This window comes from Bicyclus anynana, chromosome 9, assembly GCF_947172395.1.
Source record: "Bicyclus anynana chromosome 9, ilBicAnyn1.1, whole genome shotgun sequence".
NCBI lineage: Eukaryota > Metazoa > Arthropoda > Insecta > Lepidoptera > Nymphalidae > Bicyclus > Bicyclus anynana.
Genome location: NC_069091.1, coordinates 2296699 through 2318889, shown reverse-complemented (window position 1 = coordinate 2318889; position 22191 = coordinate 2296699). Strand labels below are relative to the sequence as shown.

Below are 22191 nucleotides of genomic sequence, written 5' to 3'. Positions count from 1 at the left end.
CCACAACCACAAAACGCCGCTACTCGCAGCACACGGTTGACGCCGGTGGCCGCCACACGCTGCAATCGTCGCTTCTCGCTTCTTGCTCGCACAGGCCACTAAACGCCGACACACGACACTTGCGCGATTATGATACTGCATGTATGGGTCAAAAAAGTAGCAGCCATCGACCACTAGTGTCGACCACCGCCCACAAGTGGCTTTCGCGCGCTTCAGCTACTTTTGTGGGCCCCTCTTGTTTCTTGTAGCGGCGTTTGTGGCTGTCACGCGTGGCCCGTGTGCGGCGACACTAAGGACTCGAGTTCTACACCATCAATCATCCAAGTATAAAATGTAATTTTGTTTTGAACATGAGGAATCAGCTCCTATTGTCAAACACTTTCATTTGCCATTAAAATGGCAGAGGACTAGCCATTGCTGGTTGACTTAGTGGTCAATTGGATACTTAAACATGTTTTTTGAGGTACAAAGAGCTTAAATTCCATATATTTTCCAAGGCTAATTATTAAAATGTGTGGACATCTTAAGGAACTTTTGAACTTTGATATCCAATTTTCCATCAATGAATTCCAATCCGATCAAGGGACTTAAAACCAGACCTTATTAAAAGTATATCCAAAAGAATTGGAATAATGACATAATTTCTTGTATATATATTAATTTATTACTTAAATTTAGAAAATGAGATCATAAAGTATATCAATATTATAAGTAATTACAATTTTACTTAACAATCAGATCAGTAATCAGAATGAAAACAATATTGCAAGATATAAATATTTATTTACAACTGATTTACTGACCTCAGACCTACTCTGAAGTTTGTGAAATTAATTTGGCCTACAGTTTGTGCGATGTAGCATGGTGCAGGTAACAGTAGCCTGTATGACATTTATAATACAAACTATTATTGTGAATCGCGGCAACTTTCAAAAGTGAAACGAAATATCACCCGCACCATGCTACAGCGCACAAACTGTAGGCCAAATTTTTTTTTTTAAATACCTAATTCATTACTACCACAAGTTTGCAGTAGCCCTATAAATTGGCTATACTATGGCCCAACTCAGTTGATAACACTTCATAATAGTTGGTTGACTATTTTATATGTTCACATAATTATTTAAATGTTCATGTTCACTTTTCATTGAAATTTGTGTATGTGACTTCAAATGTGTATTCAATCCATACCTAGTTTGATATGACTTATCACATAAGTGACAGTGAAAGTTTTTGACGCCTGTATGCGTTAAGCAATGCCTTTGCAATTCAGATTTCGAAAAAAACCTCTTGCTACAACTCTCGCAACCATACTTCTTTTCTTTTAAATGGTTCTTCCTTATATGTGAGCTTCTAGAACTTGATGATATAAATGTAGCATTACAGACTTCACATTTATGGTTCCGTGTCCTTTTATGATTCCATAAGATATGTGAATGTAGACTGCCGGGCACTTTGAATGCTTTGGGACAGAATTTGCATCTATATGGTCGGTCGCTGCTATGTGTTCTCATGTGAATTTTGATATAACCAGGTGGGTAAGATTTCCCACATTGGTCACACTGTTTCAACTCCCTTTCAGTTGTATTTTTAACCTTATTTTTACTAGGTTGGCAGGAATGTATGGTCAGTTCGTAGACACTGTAGAATCCTTCCCAACAATTTTCGCACAGAAAAGGTTTTATGTGTAACTTTCTATGTAACACTAGAGACCGAAAGTCATCAAATTTCTCATTACAATAATCACAGTCTCTGCCTATTGTACATTTGATTTCATGACTATTGGTACAGTGTTCTTTTAGCTGCTTAATAGAATGGAACTCTGACTTGCATTCTACACAGAATATTGATATAAAATCATTTTGTAGTTTTATATCACATGGCTTAGCAGTTTTGTATTTTATTATTTGCTTTATAGGTTTATTATCATCAGACTCATAATCAACATCTAAATCGTCACTTGTGGAGTCAATTATGTTCAATTCTGACAGTTTTTTGGCACTGGAGTGTACGAGAATATTAAAAGAATATGTAATGGTGAGCTGGTGGACACAGTTGATGCAGATCTTGTCAGGTTGAGTGTTGTCTTCTGGTACCTAAAAACAAAATAATTTTCACTCTATTTTACATGGTGATTTTTTAATGAGTAACTGAGTAACATTGTCAACCTAGTTTTAAGGCCGCCCGCTTCCATCCTAAATTGAGTCATCACTTACCATCAGGTGAGATTATAATCAAGGACTTACTTGTAGATAGTAATAAAAAGCCTATTTACATCATTAGGTCCTCTATATGAGTCAGGCTATGAGATATTGAGTTATTCTTCCTAGAACTTACGAGCCTCAATAGTTCAACGGTAAGAGCGGTCAGACTCATCACCGAAGGGTGGTAGGTTGGTCCCTTGACTATTGTTGGACCCACTTCTAATAGTGTTTCCAGACTAGTTGGAGGGGAATGGGAATATTGGTCATATTAAAAAAAAAAGATATAGCAAATATTCTTTTTGAACAAAAAAATAACTGCATCAGTAGCCCAAAGCTGAACACATGGTGCTTCTACACCCCTGTACTTTGGAGAGCATGGTAAGCTGTTGGCCTAGTCATTACCTGAGTATCTGATACTGATTATTGACCCTGTCAAACTATATCACCTGAACCCCAAGCTGCATTGGAGGAGTAGTTGGTTTAGGCTCCAAATCTGCTTTCCTATAAGGTGAGAGGGGTTTATCTTAGTAGGTAATAAGTAAAATGCTGGTAATGATTGAATTGTCCTGTTTATTAGGCTGCTGTTTTTTAAAAGTCAGGCCACTTGGATCATACCCCAGCTCAGATAAGTTTATTTAATGTGTAACAGGTAAAGGTTAATATAACATTTTAAAATGTATACATTAACATACTCTGTAGCCCTGAAAGACTGGCACTGGGTCACTGGTCAGCCCTTTTGTTTATTTATTAATTACAAAGTTACTAACCGTATAGTTATAAAAGTTAAGTAGAATATCAGATAGTCGAACACTTTCTCCGGCTATAGATATTGTCGTGTGAACATGGCGCATTTCCTTCTCATGGCCCAAACACGTCCGACATCGATCTTTGTAACTCATTGCTGTTACGATGTCAAGGAAGACTTGTAAGTACAATATTTTTTGGTGATAACTTTATGGTTTAATTTATTAATATGAATATTTAGAGACACAAGTTTCACTTACACAATCAGAATTCAGAGATAAAAAAAATTGTAAACAAATCAACTATTTATTTTTTAATTTTTACTTTTGGAAGTTACGGGCTACGGCCCTGAACACCGGGTTGGTAAATGTCAAAGTGACGTTGATCACAGATTAGTACATAAGTTGATTAACAACAGCAACTTTATTTATTTATTTTATGTATGCAGACTTTTTTTTTCTATAGAAAAGAACAAAAAAATAAATAATGTCTTTACGTTGAGCTGGAATCGAACTCTGGTTTGGTTTAATAAGTTTTGCCCCTTAATTTCACACCACTGTCCAGTTGAGTCGATATGATAATCTCGAAATGTGGTATCTAAATACACGGCTTGGGCACAGTAAAACCAGTAGTTGGACTTCATACTAGAGGTCGAAACGCGAGCTATACCTACGCACCTCGAACGTGGGGTGATCGTGGGGTGAAGACTGTCGCGACTGTGCCGCGGTGACGAACGCACGGTGTATTAGCAGAGTAAAGATTAATAATTTAAAAACTGCTGTTTTTACCATATTTTGCATTTTCGCTCGGTAACGGCTTATCTGTTTGACTTGAAACCTACACCAAAAGATAGGTTAGAATCGGGCATTAAAAGCTTTGCAACCGGTGGGCTAGATATTTTTATAAAGTTTGTATAATATTATGTATTCTAAAAGCATAATTGAAAATTAAAAAGAATTATAAATAAATGCTTAAATAATAAAATTGTGTAAACAGGTAAATGACGAAAACAGTAATATAATATTAAATCATTATTTATTCTAAGAACTACTACTAATACCTGTACAGAAAAAATGTTGTATAATGAAAATAACTTCTGGGAGTCTATATTTTTTAGCTTTATCTTTTTTTTATTTGTTCACGTAGTGTGGAGGTAATACCTAGATGGCATCACCGAAATAAATATGTTTAAGAATACGACCAATCCTTCAAGGTCATTGACGTAGTATCAGCCTTAATTAAATCAAAAACAAAACTAAATGGAAACACAAAGTTAGCAAATATAATTAAAATGCTGGAGGCGGGCAGCCCTATAACATGTTTACGGAGCGCGCGGCTGTAGGTATTTATTTCAAAAATACGGCCGAGTTACTATACTGCTTGTATATCTTTACTGTGGCTTGGGTATTAGATTTATTTACGTTACGGAATTTCTTGATTCGGCCGCCGCGCACAAAGCCCGCGATAAAAGCTATACAATAGCTTAAAAACCATAAATTCCTGAAAGCGAGTAAGATAATTTTATATAACCGTACAGCGTATCACAAAACAATAAAGTGCTGAAATTGATAAGACAAGATAGAGTACTCGTATCCACTATAAGGCGAAAAAAGATTAGTTAAAGGCTTCGTCACCCGCAGAAGAATATAGTTTTCACTTACAAAACTAATATTGAAAAATCTATGCTCCACTTCCTCTAAGAAAATAATAGGCAAAAGAGGCAAAGAGCACACGGCCGATATAGACGACGGCTTATTTTTTTTATTAGACAGTCTATTTTTTAGACGTATAAAAAAAATAGACTGGGCTAGGCAATCCGCAGCTAAAAGAAGCAGCAAATTATGAAAGCTTCTTACTGACTGCTTAAATTCGGTTCGATTCGAGGTATCCCATGTTCCTAAAGGTTCTGCCGTACACAGCTGATAAGCCTAGTACGGACTACTTTAGTATTTTAGTCGACTAAAATACTAAAGTAAGCCGAATTAGGTCTTAGTGTTAGCAGGTTAGTTTATTGTTATTAACTACAACTAGCGGTCCCAGTCAAGCTTCGCTTTAACATATGCACTTTTTCTCTACCCTACTCTACTCGTACTCTACACCTACCCTTATCCCACTGTAAATCTACTCCTACCCCTACCCTACATACTCTATGGCCATCTCCTGGTTCTAAGCTATCTCTCCACAAATTTTCAGCCAAAATGATTCAGCCGTTCTTTTTAGCACGACTTACGACACACTTTTACACGACTATATAATTCCGGTAATATTAGCCCCATAAAAAAAACTTTCTCTGTCTACGTCAGCAAGCGCTTTTTAGTCTTCGAAATTAAAGGGGCAATTAAGCTGTCAAATGTCAATGTCAAACTTTTAATTTTAGTAAGTGTCATACTTTTAAAAAATGGTAAATAAAAAATTCAAAGGTAGTAAAAAAAATAAAATTGTTCGTCCACCCCCTGACATCCGATTGCCTATTCGAAAGGACAGTAACAAAAAGCGTTCACATCAAAATCAAAGACGCGCTGAACAAAACCACGCGAAGAAATTTTATATGTCCAGTGCGATGTCTACTTGGGCCCAGCATTTTGCGGAGGCTTCAACTTGGCAACTGAAACACCAGCTCGCGTTTTGGAAAGCGCGCGCTATTTCATTGCAGTACGAAAATACTATGCTGCATGAAGTTATACGTAACAATCACCTTGCAGTGCCCACGACTAGTGAGGTAAACCGTGAAGCAGAAAGTGATTCTCAAGGATCGGACAGTGAATCTGAAGAACATGAACACGAAACGGAGAGAAATAACATAGATTATACAGAAAACGATTCGGATAACGTTGAAGATGAAAATAATGAGTTTGAGGTTAGTGAAGAGTTTATACAGTTTTTAACTGCCAATGCAAAGTACAAAGAAGACGCTAGACGCGAAAGGGAACGTCTCAAGGCCAAATCAGAGGCAGAATCTAAACCAGTACCAAAAATGCAGGAAAGTGTTGAAGACAAAATATCACGGTCAAAGGAGTTATATGGTGACAAATATAAAAGAATTATGGCACTGGAAATGTATTTAATGTCGAACTTCCAGAACGAAGCGGATAGAAACAAAGCAACATACTGGCCGAACATACCTTTTAATTTTAATGTTAGCTGATAAAATGAAAGTTCATATATTTAGTTCCAAAAGTTGTTCTCATCATCCATCATCATCACGCCAGCCGATGGACGTCGACTGCAGAACATAGGCCTTTTGTAGGTTCTTCCAAACATCACGATACTGAGCCACCTGCATCCAGCGAATACCTGCGACTTGATGTTGTCAGTCCAAAGTTGTTCTACTAATGTTGTAATTGCAGTTTTTGTATATTTGTAAATATGATACTACTTATCTGAATCAAATTTCTACCTCCATTCGATTCTCTTCAACACAATAGCAGCACACTCAAAGTGTTGAAGTAGAATAAGAACTATAGGCAATTATGTTAAATACTGTTAGATGTGTTACTAGGTTATGAAAAATGAGGCGCTCAAAAGAGAAAATTTCCACATTGCAATGTTAGTGTTGTGGTCAACAATGAACATTATTTAAACAAATAATATTTAAATATTGTCTACAATGTCGAGTTGTGTGTTTGGGAAGTGTAAAAACTATATATACATAAATAAATAATGGAATTAAAGACAAAATTGTGCATGTGTGTGCTCAGTTTTGTAGCCTATTATTCTGATCACTTTTTGCTGTGATTTTATAAGGTCATAACCAACCTATAGTATAAAATTATCATTAACTACATAAAATTGTACAAAATGGAAAACTCATTCTTGAATACAGGTTTGCTATGAGTCTTCAGAGTAACTAAGACTTTTTTTCTTTTATCCCACTGTTTTTACAGTTTGTTAATTTAATTCAGATTTATTTGTTTCAAGTGGTCTTTGTTATAATAATTTTCAATTATGGATAAGTATAATTATGTATTATGTTTAGATAAAATATTTCAACATATTTAGGAAGCATATTTAAAATGATAAATATGACCTTATTTTATTGTTTTTATGTAAATTAGATAGGGACCATGAACTATGTTTATTTACTTTTTAATAGAGAATAAAATACTATAGAAAAATAATCTTTAAGTAAGTTTGTCTACTTTTTTGATGTCTTGTTTGTTTTGGACTTGTTGAAGTTGTCAGATGTACAATTTGACAGGCAGTGTGTTTGCAATACTGAAGGAACCATCGCATGACAGAGAGAAAATCTCTGAGCAGAGTCCTGGACTTGTGACCAATGGATGTAGGGTTAAGGAATTCCTTAACAATCAATTAACAGTTCCCTTCTCTGCTTGTGTTGTTCTCCCTGCCTAGCAGTGGCGTGCACTTCATAGATGCAAAAATGCAATGCCTGCCCTAAGGACTCAATACAAACTTATGTTGGACCACAGAATACATAGTTGGAGAAGGAATTTTCCAATTTTTACTTATAGTGCATACCCTAGTTAAAAACCTTATGCACGCCACTGCTGCCTACTTTGGTAAGATCCTATTACAGCAGATTTGGTTACAAGGTCTTTTAGCAAGCAAGAGAAATGAAAAGGTTCTAAAACTTTTATATTTTTATACTAATGATAAAAAAATTAAGAATAATTAACCCCAATCTTTCCCTGTCCACCACATAAATACATTACGGTAGTAAAATAAAATATAATCCTGAATTAGGTCTACAAGTACTCGTCGTCATCAACCCATATTCGGCTCACTGCAGAGCTCGAGTCTCCTCTCAGACTGAGAGGGGTAAGGCCAATAGTCCACCACGCTGGCCCAATGCGGATTGGCAGACTTCACACACGCAGAGAATTATGATAATTCTCTGGTATGCAGGTTTCCTCACGATGTTTTCCTTCACCGATTAAGACACGTGATATTTAATTTCTTAAAATGCACACAACTGAAAAGTTGGAGGTGCATGCCCCGGACCGGATTCGAACCCACACCCTCCGGAATCGGAGGCAGAGGTCATATCCACTGGGCTATCACGGCTTGTAATACAACAAGTACTAAGTACAATATATTTATTAGGTCATTTTCTGTAACATACATTGCATGTAACAAAAAATTTCATTGATGTCCTTTTATGTATTAGATAAATCAACATCTCAGTATTTAAATATTTTTTTTATGTTTATTAAATATGCATTAATAAGTATAAATAATAAATTACTGTATAGAAACCATAATGGCTTTTCATTTTTAATTACTTTTAATACCTGTTGACACTGAGTCGACACAATAGGCTAAACACTTTTGGTTTAAAATTGTCTTAAATTGTTCATCATCCTTCTACTAGATTGAAAAAAAATATGATATTTTTCGAGGCATAGTTCATTTATTAAAAACGTCATGTTTAATGGGGATGATGACTAGGTTTGAATATTTTGATTTTTATGATACATTCGGGTAAATAAGGTCAATGTTAACTAATTTATACATAAAAAGCAAAGATTGTCTAAATATTTGCAAAATAAATGAGATTATAAAATTTACCACCAGTTACCACCCTACCGACAAAGACGTACCGCCAAACGATATAGCGTTCCGGTACGATGTCGTGTAGAAACCGAAAGGTGAGTGGATTTTCAACCTCCTAATAAGTTAGCCCGCTTCCATTTTAGATTGCATCACCACTTACCATCAGGTGAGATTGTAGTCAAGGGCTAACTTGTAAAGAATAAAAAAAGATTGTGTACTCTTAACTATGAGGTAGGTATTATTTATTTATTTACTTTTTAAGAAAAACCAGCAGCGTTACCAAGAATACAATTATACAATATTTCCTGCGTGTTACAGCCAATTACAGATTTTCTATAGTTCAGCCTCCATTTTCCGGAGGGCGTGAGTTCGAATCCGGTCCGGGGCTTGCACCTCCAAGTTTGTGCATTTTAAGAAATTAACTATCACGTGGTATCAAATGGTAAAGGAAAAAATCGTCAGGAAACCTGCATATCAGAGAATTTTCTTAATTATCTGAGTGTGTGAAATCTGCCAATCCGCATTGGGCCAGCGTGGTGGACTATTGGCCTAACCCCTCTCAATCTGAGAGGAGACTCGAGCTCAGCAGTGAGCCGAATATGGGTTGATAACGACTATCTCTGAATATGATATTGTAAAACGTTGCAAGGACTATTTTCGAATCAAAATGTCGTGAAGTGACGTCACTTTCCAAGTTCCAAAACCACGGAGCACACGTCTAATACTTTTGTTTATTGACCGCCATTTTGAATTAACTTTCTTGCCGGGTTCTATACCTATATCTATTACAAAAACTAAATTCATTGAAGTTCAGTAGGTAGCTTTCTCACGTAACGGTATCCATGTTTTAGGCAAGGCTGGAACCTAATACTGGCATCACGAGCGAGCGTATTGCATCACGGTGCTTGCTCGTGTTGTTCTCCCTGCCTAGCAGTGGCGTGCACTTCATAGATGCAAAAATGCAATGCCTGCCCTAAGGACTCAATACAAACTTATGTTGGACCACAGAATACATAGTTGGAGAAGGAATTTTCCAATTTTTACTTATAGTGCATACCCTAGTTAAAAACCTTATGCACGCCACTGCTGCCTACTTTGGTAAGATCCTATTACAGCAGATTTGGTTACAAGGTCTTTTAGCAAGCAAGAGAAATGAAAAGGTTCTAAAACTTTTATATTTTTATACTAATGATAAAAAAATTAAGAATAATTAACCCCAATCTTTCCCTGTCCACCACATAAATACATTACGGTAGTAAAATAAAATATAATCCTGAATTAGGTCTACAAGTACTCGTCGTCATCAACCCATATTCGGCTCACTGCAGAGCTCGAGTCTCCTCTCAGACTGAGAGGGGTAAGGCCAATAGTCCACCACGCTGGCCCAATGCGGATTGGCAGACTTCACACACGCAGAGAATTATGATAATTCTCTGGTATGCAGGTTTCCTCACGATGTTTTCCTTCACCGATTAAGACACGTGATATTTAATTTCTTAAAATGCACACAACTGAAAAGTTGGAGGTGCATGCCCCGGACCGGATTCGAACCCACACCCTCCGGAATCGGAGGCAGAGGTCATATCCACTGGGCTATCACGGCTTGTAATACAACAAGTACTAAGTACAATATATTTATTAGGTCATTTTCTGTAACATACATTGCATGTAACAAAAAATTTCATTGATGTCCTTTTATGTATTAGATAAATCAACATCTCAGTATTTAAATATTTTTTTTATGTTTATTAAATATGCATTAATAAGTACAAATAATAAATTACTGTATAGAAACCATAATGGCTTTTCATTTTTAATTACTTTTAATACCTGTTGACACTGAGTCGACACAATAGGCTAAACACTTTTGGTTTAAAATTGTCTTAAATTGTTCATCATCCTTCTACTAGATTGAAAAAAAATATGATATTTTTCGAGGCATAGTTCATTTATTAAAAACGTCATGTTTAATGGGGATGATGACTAGGTTTGAATATTTTGATTTTTATGATACATTCGGGTAAATAAGGTCAATGTTAACTAATTTATACATAAAAAGCAAAGATTGTCTAAATATTTGCAAAATAAATGAGATTATAAAATTTACCACCAGTTACCACCCTACCGACAAAGACGTACCGCCAAACGATATAGCGTTCCGGTACGATGTCGTGTAGAAACCGAAAGGTGAGTGGATTTTCAACCTCCTAATAAGTTAGCCCGCTTCCATTTTAGATTGCATCACCACTTACCATCAGGTGAGATTGTAGTCAAGGGCTAACTTGTAAAGAATAAAAAAAGATTGTGTACTCTTAACTATGAGGTAGGTATTATTTATTTATTTACTTTTTAAGAAAAACCAGCAGCGTTACCAAGAATACAATTATACAATATTTCCTGCGTGTTACAGCCAATTACAGATTTTCTATAGTTCAGCCTCCATTTTCCGGAGGGCGTGAGTTCGAATCCGGTCCGGGGCTTGCACCTCCAAGTTTGTGCATTTTAAGAAATTAACTATCACGTGGTATCAAATGGTAAAGGAAAAAATCGTCAGGAAACCTGCATATCAGAGAATTTTCTTAATTATCTGAGTGTGTGAAATCTGCCAATCCGCATTGGGCCAGCGTGGTGGACTATTGGCCTAACCCCTCTCAATCTGAGAGGAGACTCGAGCTCAGCAGTGAGCCGAATATGGGTTGATAACGACTATCTCTGAATATGATATTGTAAAACGTTGCAAGGACTATTTTCGAATCAAAATGTCGTGAAGTGACGTCACTTTCCAAGTTCCAAAACCACGGAGCACACGTCTAATACTTTTGTTTATTGACCGCCATTTTGAATTAACTTTCTTGCCGGGTTCTATACCTATATCTAGTACAAAAACTAAATTCATTGAAGTTAAGTAGGTAGCTTTCTCACGGAACGGTATCCATGTTTTAGGCAAGGCTGGAACCTAATACTGGCATCACGAGCGAGCGTATTGCATCACGGTGCTTGCTCGTAACCAACTTCAATGCATTTTACTTCATAGCTCTTTATTTGTTTCGCAAACCACATTCAGTTCTAAATATTCTACTTACAGCTTTAATGAATTTATCATTTTCAATTTCATTTTTGAAACCTTGTGCGTTAGCTATGACTTAAAATGGGGATGCCAATCCGAAGATTAAATAAACATATTATATTACATACAGTCGTAACTTGTTAAAGTCGTCACACAGATATCCCCTGACATAATATTCTTTATGAAATGGCTAAACGTGCACCAGGTTTCGAACGTGAATTAAATTAGTATAGTATAAAGCTATTTTTATTAAAAGAGCAACTGTTGAGTTTCTTGCCGGTTTCTTCTCAGCAGAACCTGCCTTCCGAACCGGTGGTAGAATCTGTACAAATAGTCAACTGACGTATCAAAACTTGAACTTGAAATAAATGATTTTTGATTTGAAAAACTATAGTTTAAAATAGTATAGTTAGGTAAAGTTCTCATTTTAGTTTTAATATAGTTTCTGCGTGTTTCTGATTATAATTTTTAGTCTGCTTTTTTTTTGTATCCAATGTAAATGTGTCTCTGGTCTGAAATAAAATGATTTTATTTTTATTTATTTTATCATTAAAATCTACATCAACACGAGAAAATCAGCGAGCACAAGCTAGTATTCCCAAGGCATATCAACACCTACATAAAATATACCTACGTGGTATGTATAACTTGTCTCGAAGAGGATCCTCGTAAAACCAAAGAGAAAACGGTTGTTGTACATGTAAATAAGAGTAATAAAATAAAGTTTCAATATCTCCCTTATCTGTATTTGGTAACAAGATGTACGGGGACACATAACTTTTAAGTAGGTACACGAAATTTATACCATTCGAATTGTAACTTGTGTGATTTGTAATAAATTTTACTCTTCGGAAAGAGAAACTACTACCTACTTATAAATACTATACTATGGTTGTAGTAAAATATAATTTTCTGTGTTATTCATCATCATCATTATCAGCCGATAGTCAACCATTGCTGGGCATAGGCTTGTATGGACTTCCAAACACGACGGTCTAGAGCCGCCACTATTCATCGGCTCCTTAATGCTAGCCATTGATGATCAAGTATATCCACGTTACTGCATCAACCTGATATAATGATGATCATAACTGATCGTGCGTTGGTCGCTGCGTACAGATGGCTCGAGTAGTCGCAGACATGAAACGTCTTTAGCGCTGTAGAAACTTGGGTATACTTGATCGTCAATGGTTAGTATGACACGTCTTCACTATGGGCACAGCTGCAGAAATGTGGGTATACTTGATCGTCAATGGCTAGCATACAATAACCCGGTTTATATAATCGGTTCACCTAATAGAGGGTCGACCAACACTGCGGTTTGTGGTGAGGGGTTGCCATTACATGAGAGTCATGAGACCCCAACGTCTAGCAGCTCTTCGAACCATGTGCCGCGTCCATTGCCACTAAAACATCGAGGCTTGCTGAGCTATATATGACTTTGATGGATCTCCTCGTTTCTGATTCCATCACGCAGAGAAACTCCAAGAATAGCTAGCTCCATTGCCCGCTGAGTCACTCTGAGCCTTCTTATAAGGCCCGTAGTCACAGGCAACACAAACTGGTCGAAAAATAGAATCTTTTACGTATTTAACCAATATCTTTCTTAATTTTATTCAATATTAAACACTTGAACAATGTTTTTTTTGAAAACATGGGATTTTTTTATAATGGTGATATTAAATTTAAATATAAATATAGCTTTTTAGCTTTTTTAGAATTTATGCAAGGGCATAGTTAATCTATGTTTGGAAGATGTTTGGCTTTGGATATGCAGTAAAACTAAAGGAGTGTCAGCAAAACAGGAACATGTTAATAAATTATCAATTATGTCCTCTCAGATAAACGGGTTTCGATGTTATAGGTACGCTTAATGTACCCCTCTAATTAATTTACAATACCTTTCTGCTATGCTGCCATTCCTGTTGTTTACACACTGAAACGCATTTGTGCCAACACCTTTCCACTACATTTAATGCCAAACTGTCTTCCAAAAATAGAATATCATATACATAATGAACTTCAGCAAAGTAATGGGTTCCTATTTAATATTTTATTTATTTTAGTAAAAAGCCATAATAAATATAAAAGATATGAAATGCAAAAACTCTATAGACTTAGCTTTAATACTTCATTTTATTTAAAAGAATAACAAGTAAAAATTAACATTAAATAAAAATAAATATTTAATTTAGTGAGGGGATTTTTTAGTTACATTTTTTTAAAAACAACTAGCAGACAGCCCGCGGTTTCATAAGCGTAGTTCCCGTGAGGATAAAATATGATAATCATAAACAACATAGTTTTATAGAGGTAAAAGAATTTTAAAAATCGATTCGGTAGATCCAGAGAATACCCTCTAGGTTGTAGAGGGTAATTTCTGGATCAAATTTTACTCCTATATAATCTATATATATAAAAGAAAGTCGTGTTAGTTACTCCACTTATAACTCAAGAACGGCAGAACCGATTTAGCTGAGAATTGGCAGGGAGGTAGTTTAGAGCCAGGAGGAGGACATAGGATACTTTTTTTTTTGTAGGGGTAGGGTAGAGGTAGGGTAGAGGTAGTTGAAAGTGTACATCGAGTTTCACGCGGACGAAGTCGCGGGCATCCGCTAGTGTTAGTATAGATATAAATAATTGAATAGCACACATTTTGTACTCTATGCGTCTCAAATGTACTTTTTCAGTTGCGGTGCACATATTTATGCTAAGCATGTCCCGCATGCCTCGGCCGCGTATTTGAGATGACGCGACGCGTTGATGTCTTTAATAGGGGCGACGTATCACTGCGACTGTATCTTACGGAAAACCCACTGTACATAAAAAATATATTATTATAATACTGTATATTATTAGATTATTATATAAGCTCGTAAATGATGGGTGTATTTATTATAATATAATTATATTTCTTTAATTATATAATTTGAGGGATTATTATATAAATTATATACCTTTTCGGTAGTATTTTTGTTGCATTTTAGAATGTAAGAACTGTTTTAAATAACTGTATTTGGATTTGTTTTTAATTTTAAAAATTCATATATGTAAACTCAATTTCTTATAAAATGCATATGCAGGTTTGACTTGTAAATACACAAATACTTAAATGACAAATAAGTAGCTGATTTAAGTAGTTCTGTTAATTCATTAGTAACATACAACGCAATGTAAAACTTAGTATAAAAATGTAATATTATATATTAATGCCGTGTTCTTTCATATAATCTATCTTTTGTTTTTTATCTTGTCCATAAAGAATACTAATTCTTTACCAGGATGCTTTGTAATTGGCGTACATATCGTAACAAACTAAAATTTCAAAAACGCAACAAACTTTTGTTTGTAATATTAGTAACATGTTTAGTCAAACATTAAAAATATACATAGGTATACCATGGAATTCGAATATCGTCAAAGAGCGAACACTATCTTTTATCATTACCTTATCCACGAATCGAGCCGGTGTCCCTATCCAGGGTGCCTCGAAATTGGCGTTCCGAACGGTATGCCAGTAACCTGTTCTAGCCCCCCCTCTACCTCGCCAGTGCCTTCTCAGAGCTGGCCGAGAAAGGCTGTGCCCGCGCGTCGGTCAACAGAAAACACGTTTCAACTAAAACTATACTACAAATTAAGTTTTGTTACCGCTTCATAATAAGTTATAATCGATATATTATTACCCTGTTTCATTTTTACCGTGCCCGGATTGCAGTGCAGTGTTTGTGTTGTGTTAGTATAGTGGTATAAAAACACAGAATTGATTATGGTGAACGTGTGGTGCTAAGGATTCTGGAGGTGGGTTTTCTTTTGGGTGCGCTTTGGGCGTGCTTTAGAATGCTAGATGCGTATCATTCATCTCTACACTGGCTTAATGTACGTACGGGAATACTGGTTGTAGTTTAATGAAACTTTATTCGAGTTGTGGTGTTTCATTGGTGCAAAGGTTTATTGAACGAATAAGTAAAGATATAGCTTCGATAGCGTTTCGCAGCGATGTCACATGGTGGTTAGCGACGATACTAAAAGTACCATAAAGTTTATATACAATTCAAACTTCTGATAGGCATCGTACTGTATCACGAAAAGCTTTAGCGTTTTTTACTGGAGACCGTTCTTTACCGGAGAGGTGTACCTAAAACTATTAACATACTGAAAAACCTTAAAATGTAATACTTTTTTAGTAGATATTCTACTGAAATATCAAATTCAATTTCGTTTAGGTATATATCAATAAGATTACTTTACCAACTCTTCTGAAATGCGAAGTTTGACTGTTTGTAGTGACTCTACTACCGGTTCGGAAAGCGAACTCTGCTGAGCAGATCAAGTAGGCGTCTATGCTAATACTATAAAGAGGTACAGTCTGAGATGTTGTAGAGAGTTTTTTCTGGATCTCCTGAACTGATTTTGAAAAGTCTTTTGCCACTCGAAAGCCACGTTATTTGTGAGTGTCATATGTTATACTTTATCCCGTATTCTTAAGGGAACGGAAACTATACGAGTGATACCGCCGAAGGCTAGTAGTTTATATTTTCGATAGATTTGGCGCGAAATTCAAACTAAGTGTTTTTCAGATAGCATGGGTACGGTGACAGTTGCCTTATGACGTTCATAATACGTACCTACTGTTATCGTGAATCGCGGCAAACTTTTTCAAGAGAGAAACAAACTGTCACTGTCACCATGCTATCTGAAAAACACTTAAATTGGACCCATCTCTAATGATTCAAACATATGACACATCTTAAAATTAAGGTTAGATTTTATTACTCTGCGTTATGATAACCCTTATGCATTAGTATAATACTATAAATAAAGTCTACCAGCCTGTGTTTGTTCAGGGTAAGTAATCTCTAAAACTATACCTATTAGGTATTAGGTTTTCATTAATAGAAAGATATATTAGCTAAAACTAAAAGGTAACAAATAAATATATAAATGAACCGACGGCTTGACATTCAAAGCAAAATTTTTGAAATAATAATTTAAATTATTTTGTTATAATGCCTTAAACGTCATCTTATATTAAAAACGTTTGAAATTAAATAATTTAAATCAAACATTCATCCATCAATTTCACAATTTTAAAGGTAGGTAAATTTATAAGGTACTTGTAGGTTACCTAATACCTTTACGAGTATAAATACCATTAAAGTTAGCAGACAAACCTCTCTTCTCTATGTATGATTAAGTAGCTATATAGCTGGTATTTCTTGGTAAAAACATGGTAATAGAGCAAGTCAATGAAGAGATTAAATTGGATACTAAAAAGATTAAAATGTATCTAATATTCTTATCAAAAATTTAAATTTATAGGTTCATTTTCAATAAAATATTATAACGAGTGCCTAGTCTAGACTCTATTAATTAAAAATATATTATGTTTAGGTACGTATTTATCTTTTTAATTATAGCTTTGGTTTTAATAATTAAAATACTTGTGAAGTGGTTAGTTCAGTTTCGGTTCACGGTATCATGGGTTTGAGTCTTACCTTGGTAGAGTTATATATTATATATTTAGCCGACGCCCCGCGGTTTCGCTCGCGTAATTCCTTTCCCGTTGGAATGCGAGGATAAATATAGCTTATGACACAAAAATAACGTGACTATCTATTGCTAAAAGAATTTACAAAATTAGTATAGTAGTTTAAAAGATTATCCCCTATAACCTCACAAACTTTACCTCTTTGTAATATTAGTATAGAAAATGTTATTCAGTTTTTTTTCTTAATTTTCTTCTTTTGGCGAAAATAATCTGAAGTGGTGGAAATATTATGGTTAAGTCCTTATTATGGCAAAGCCGTCGGTCTCGGTTGTGGCTTGACGTCCCCAAATAATACATGCCACGATTAGGACAAAAGTTCACACTAAGTATTCCAGAATGAAAATCCATAATACGTTTCTTTCAAGTAGCTTTCAAGCACTTTTGAAACGTAAGTGACTGTTTGTAGTGATCCTACTACCGGTTCGAAAAGCAGGCTCTGCTAAGATAGTCGGCAAGAAACTCAACGGTTGCTTTTGATAAAAACTCATTTACAATGATCATTTTCATTTGCAATTAAAATTTTATTCACTATCTTTGTGAAGGTGAAAGCTTATATTATTGTTATTAATGGATTCATCAATTAATGTGTACTAAAATCGTCTTAGTAATTGCTCTTAAAGATAATGCATTGATAGATCTAAAACTGATTTGGTGACAACGATTATTGAAAAATTAAAGAAAGCATCTACCTATCATCTTTGACTGGTGGGAGGCATCGGCCGTGGCTAGTTACCACCCTACCGACAAAGACGTACCGCCAAGCGATTTAGCGTTCCGGTACGATGTCGTGTAGAAACCGAAAGGTGTGTGGATTTTCATCCTCCTCCTAACAAGTTAGCCCGCTTCTATCTTAGATTGCATCATCACTTACCATCAGGTGTGATTGTAGTCAAGGGCTAACTTGTAAAGAATAAAAAAAAACCTTTATAAAGGGGTTTTACTGATAAGATACTATTAGCATATATATATAGCCTTTTTAAGATATTATTAGCATTCTGTATCTATTCTTCCTTTATGAGGTCTTTGTCTAAAGTAGAAAATTAAAATGGCTGATAATGATGATGAACTAAAACTTTACCCAAGCTCGGACGTGAGTTGTCTTAAAAACTAGTTTTCTTTTGTTATAGAACGGAATATTTTAAAAATTCTTGGAAGTCGATCGAGTAACAAAGAATCTATAAAGATTTAGTGTTATGCTAGTATTAAATTACATATTACAATATTAATTCCAAGATTATGAGTAAGTAAGTCAGTTTAAAAAACTTTGGGCTATGTTAGATTTAATAATTAAAAAATAATATTAGCATATTTGGGCGTTTCCTCTATTTATGAATCTACATTATTCTAAGCCTAAAGTTAAATATAGTTTTAGAAGCTTTTATAATTTAGCAGTTAAGAGTAACTTTTCCTTAACTTTGTTATAGAATTAACAAACCCTCTATTTATGAATCTACATTATTTTAAGCCTAGTTTAAATACAGCTTTAGAAGCTTTTATAATTTAGTTGAGTAATTTTTCTTTAACTTTTTTATATAAGTCAATTAACAAACCAAAATAATGAATTCATACTTTCAAATAGAAACAACTAAGTAAAATAATACGTAATTTGTAATTTGGAAATTTACTTTTTCTCGTTTGTTTTATTTATTAAATACGAGTGTGTGAAATAATACTATGTTATGCTTTCTTTGTAGTGTTTATTTCCGAATAAATACAATAGCGACGGAATTTCACTCTCTTTTTGTTACGTATTACAAAGAAGCTTGCTTTCCAGTATAATTTCATTCCATAAATGAATAATAAATGAGTAAATAATTAAAATAATACAAGCTTTTATTACTATTACAAAATTTCATGTAATAAATAATATAATTTTTTTGTGTGTTGAACTTATGTAAACTGCTCCTGTAGCTGTACGATCGCAAGCGCTTCCAAAACTAGAAAAAAAACAAAAACTCGAATTGAGTACCTCCTCCTTTTTTTGAAGTCGGTTAAAAATGTATGGGAATGACATTTGCTATCGAATAGTCACGTGATCAAGATTTTTCATTCCCATACGTTTTTCTAGTTTACGAAGCGTTTGCGATCGTAGAAAGAGACTCGACGTCCCACTTGGCTTCAGGGGCTGTTGCAATTTTGTTTTTATTCAATGATATTGACAAGTTAACCCTTTACTGCTATCTCAGCTGATGTTAAGGGACTAAGATGGAATCGGATTCGGAAGAGTTACAAGTTTATTCTAACCATACCTCTAACAGTTTCTACGCGGCATAGTATAGCATCATCATTATCAACTACGACTCGGCTCACTGCTGAGGTCGAGTCTCCTTTGAGAATGTGAGGGGTTAGGCCAATAGTCCACCAAGTGGACACTAAATGCGGATTGGCAGATTTCACACACGCAGAGAATTCAGAAAATTCTCTGGTATGCAAGTTTGCTCATAAATAAATATTTAAACAATATACACATACTATCTACCCCCAAAGCAAGCGTAGCTGAGTTATGGTTACTGAGATAGCGGATTTTGAAATCACTTTTTACATCTTTGCCAGTAAGGTGGAGGTCTGTGCCTAGCACCGGACTGGGAATTGATCTAGACACAACTCCGAACTCTAACCATTTCGTGATCCAGCGGTGGAATTACAAATTTGCCGCCAGTAGGCTATTGAGTTTTTGGCAACCCCTGCTGAACTGTGAAATTCAATAACAACAACAAACAAACTGACAAAGACGTACCGCCAAGCGATTTAGCGTTCCGGTACGATGTCGTGTAGAAACCGAAAGGCCCGCTTACCGTTAGCCCGCTTCCATCTTAGACTGCATCATCACTTACCATCAGGTGAGATTGTAGTCAAGGGCTAACTTGTAAAAGAATAAAAAAAAAAAGGTATTGAATCAATACATTTAAATCAAAGTTTCAATATTTTAGTGGGACTGGACAGGGCATACAGAACGTACAAGACTAAAATATTATAATTATCGTTACATTTTCTTTATTTCTGTAGAAGATAATGTTTTTGGGTCAAATTTGCTGCCCTCTAAAATCTGCCGTCCTAGGCTCCAGCCTACTTAGTCTACTGGTGAATCCACCACTGTCGTGATCTGAATCAAACGAGGGTTAGACAAAGAAAGTAAACGAGGAAACGTATAGGTGTCTCACTTCAAGCGATGTCCGTAGTTAAGTTTGACAGATACAGGCAGTTACAAAGTTAACTGTAGTAGTCATTTTTAATTAGCAATGCTTTCTCATACCGGGCCGGTTCTTGCGCCGACCATTCGAGCACACGATAGCATCTAATCAGATCTAGATTCTTACTTCTTGCTAATCTTAACCTGAAAAGTCATTAGTATCATGAATGTCTTACCGGAAATCTTGTGAATTACTAATTACAAATAATTAAATTATTGAATGGCATCGTACTGGAACGCTAAATCGCTTCGTGGTTCGTCAGTAGATTAATAACACGCGATAATCTTACTCGTATTATAAACGCGATATTGGATGTTTGTAACTCTTTCATGCAAATACTATGACTTGGATGAAATTTGGATTAACAAACTTTATATACCGAAAAAACAATTGAATTTATGAAAAACGCGGACGGTGGCTAACCTAACCTATAAAGATCCATGTTTAAAAATACATTTTTCTGTAGGTTTATTATGAAATAATATATAACGCACAAAAGAGTTGAAAATGGAGATGAACTTTTCGAAATATAACGATAACATAAAATCCATGTTAGATTGGCGATTATCAATTTTAAGGAAAATTAAATTTAAAGATCTCGCTGTTTCGTGCAACTTGTTAGTAATAAAATCTATAAATAGTTCACCTTTTAAAATATACTGCTGCACTCACATAGGTAAGTATTTATTAGAGCCGAAAATTTTGACGGACTTAAATTAACGATTTACTCGTAATAAAGGAATGATTTATTTATAACCTTATCGGTGATGCGGTTAGCTAACAGCTGCAGATGATTCAAGGTTCGAGTCCTAGGGAGGCCAAAAATAATAACTCTCATATAAGATTGGAGTGAAGTTGATAAACCTTCTCTTGAAGAAGCATCAAAGCCGTATTAAAGTTCTTACCCTACCGAGTCTATACATTCTAGAAGTATGCAAATTTGTAAGAAAAAATCCGGATTTTTTTTAAATAAAATTTCAGTTCATAACATGTATTTACACATAACATTTGTACACAGACTAATTTCTTCCTTTTACATGATTAGATTGGTCTACCACTATTGCATTAGTTCTGTTTGGAGACATTTATTTCTCAAAATAACACAATTTTAATTATAATAAATTATTTTTATAGTCTCATCGTTTTTTGTAATTAAACCAAGTCCATTCTTGGGTAAATTTTTAATGTTTCTATTATTTTCTATGTTAAAATTATAAAAACGTACCGATGAAAGATATGATATATTTGATTTATTGATAATACAAAATGATTTTATTATGTAAATTAAATGGCAATATTACCAAATTGCTTTATTTTAATGTTTCCAATTCATTGGCGTGGAGAATCTTTTCGTAACCAAAATTAGTAAAAAAAAAAATATTTTGTCTAATTAAGTGTACATAATTTCTTTGCATTGATTAACAAAAGCTATAATAATCGATCAAAGTGTGTGAAAAAATACACATGTTGAATACAAATTACACTTAAACAGTTCTAAGATAGGAATCACCAGAACAAAACATCTTTTATGGTGCCTATTTATTTATTTATTGGTTATATAAATTTTGATAATAGTTCGATTTACCTATTTATCTATAAGCAATATAATAATATACTTAACAGTAGAAATATAAATAACATAAAGAAAAATCCTAAAAGAATAAACTTAGAAACCCCGATATATGAGTAGTAAACTAAGTAATTAAAGTCTACCTACTTAAACCACATCAAATCTCTGTGTTTTTTGTGGTTGTACTTACTTTCAATTTACCCTTTATTTTTGGGTTTTTTTATTTTTCTGATTTGTAAATTAATAAATCAAATGAACACAATTTAAAGTTCAGGTTTAGAATGCCACCTTTTCTCAGCCAAATCTGGACACCCAACTAGTTTGTAGAGTAACTAACAGATATTCTTGACGTT

At 34.7% G+C, this 22191-nt stretch overlaps 3 protein-coding genes across 4 annotated transcripts in view; 2 read left to right on the top strand and 1 right to left on the bottom strand.

Annotated features, from left to right (window-relative positions):
• Positions 1–763: 763 nt before the first annotated feature.
• LOC112058514 (zinc finger protein 26) lies at positions 764–3331 on the bottom strand. The gene is made up of 2 exons (XM_024099398.2): positions 2972–3331; positions 764–2096 (listed from the first exon to the last, which is right to left on the bottom strand). Exons 1-2 carry the CDS (start codon positions 3101–3103, stop codon positions 1104–1106), a joined length of 1125 nt encoding a protein of 374 aa, XP_023955166.2. The 5' UTR covers positions 3104–3331; the 3' UTR covers positions 764–1103.
• Positions 3332–5508: 2177 nt separating this feature from the next.
• Positions 5509–6093, top strand: LOC112058508 (gem-associated protein 8-like). Its single transcript, XM_024099391.2, has one exon. The coding sequence runs from the start codon at positions 5509–5511 to the stop codon at positions 6091–6093; it is 585 nt and encodes a 194-aa protein (XP_023955159.2).
• An 8995-nt stretch (positions 6094–15088) lies between these two features.
• Positions 15089–22191, top strand: part of LOC112058497 (protein dachsous) — a 390923-nt gene continuing 383820 nt past the window's right edge. Inside the window, exon 1 of one of the 2 annotated variants that reach the window (XM_024099373.2) lies at positions 15089–15327. The gene's annotated coding sequence lies outside the window, so the exon portion shown is untranslated. Of the gene's footprint in view, positions 15328–15384; positions 15406–22191 lie in introns of those variants that run through there. The other variant, XM_052883647.1, reaches the window with a different exon arrangement.

Coding starts and splice junctions, on each gene's coding strand:
- LOC112058514 (XM_024099398.2), bottom strand. CDS start 3,103: ATGAGTTACAAAGATCGATGTCGGACGTGTTTGGGCCATGAGAAGGAA. Junction 2,097..2,971: donor TTAACTTTTATAACTATACG/GTTAGTAACTTT, acceptor TTTTGTTTTTAG/GTACCAGAAGACAACACTCA.
- LOC112058508 (XM_024099391.2), top strand. CDS start 5,509: ATGTCTACTTGGGCCCAGCATTTTGCGGAGGCTTCAACTTGGCAACTG.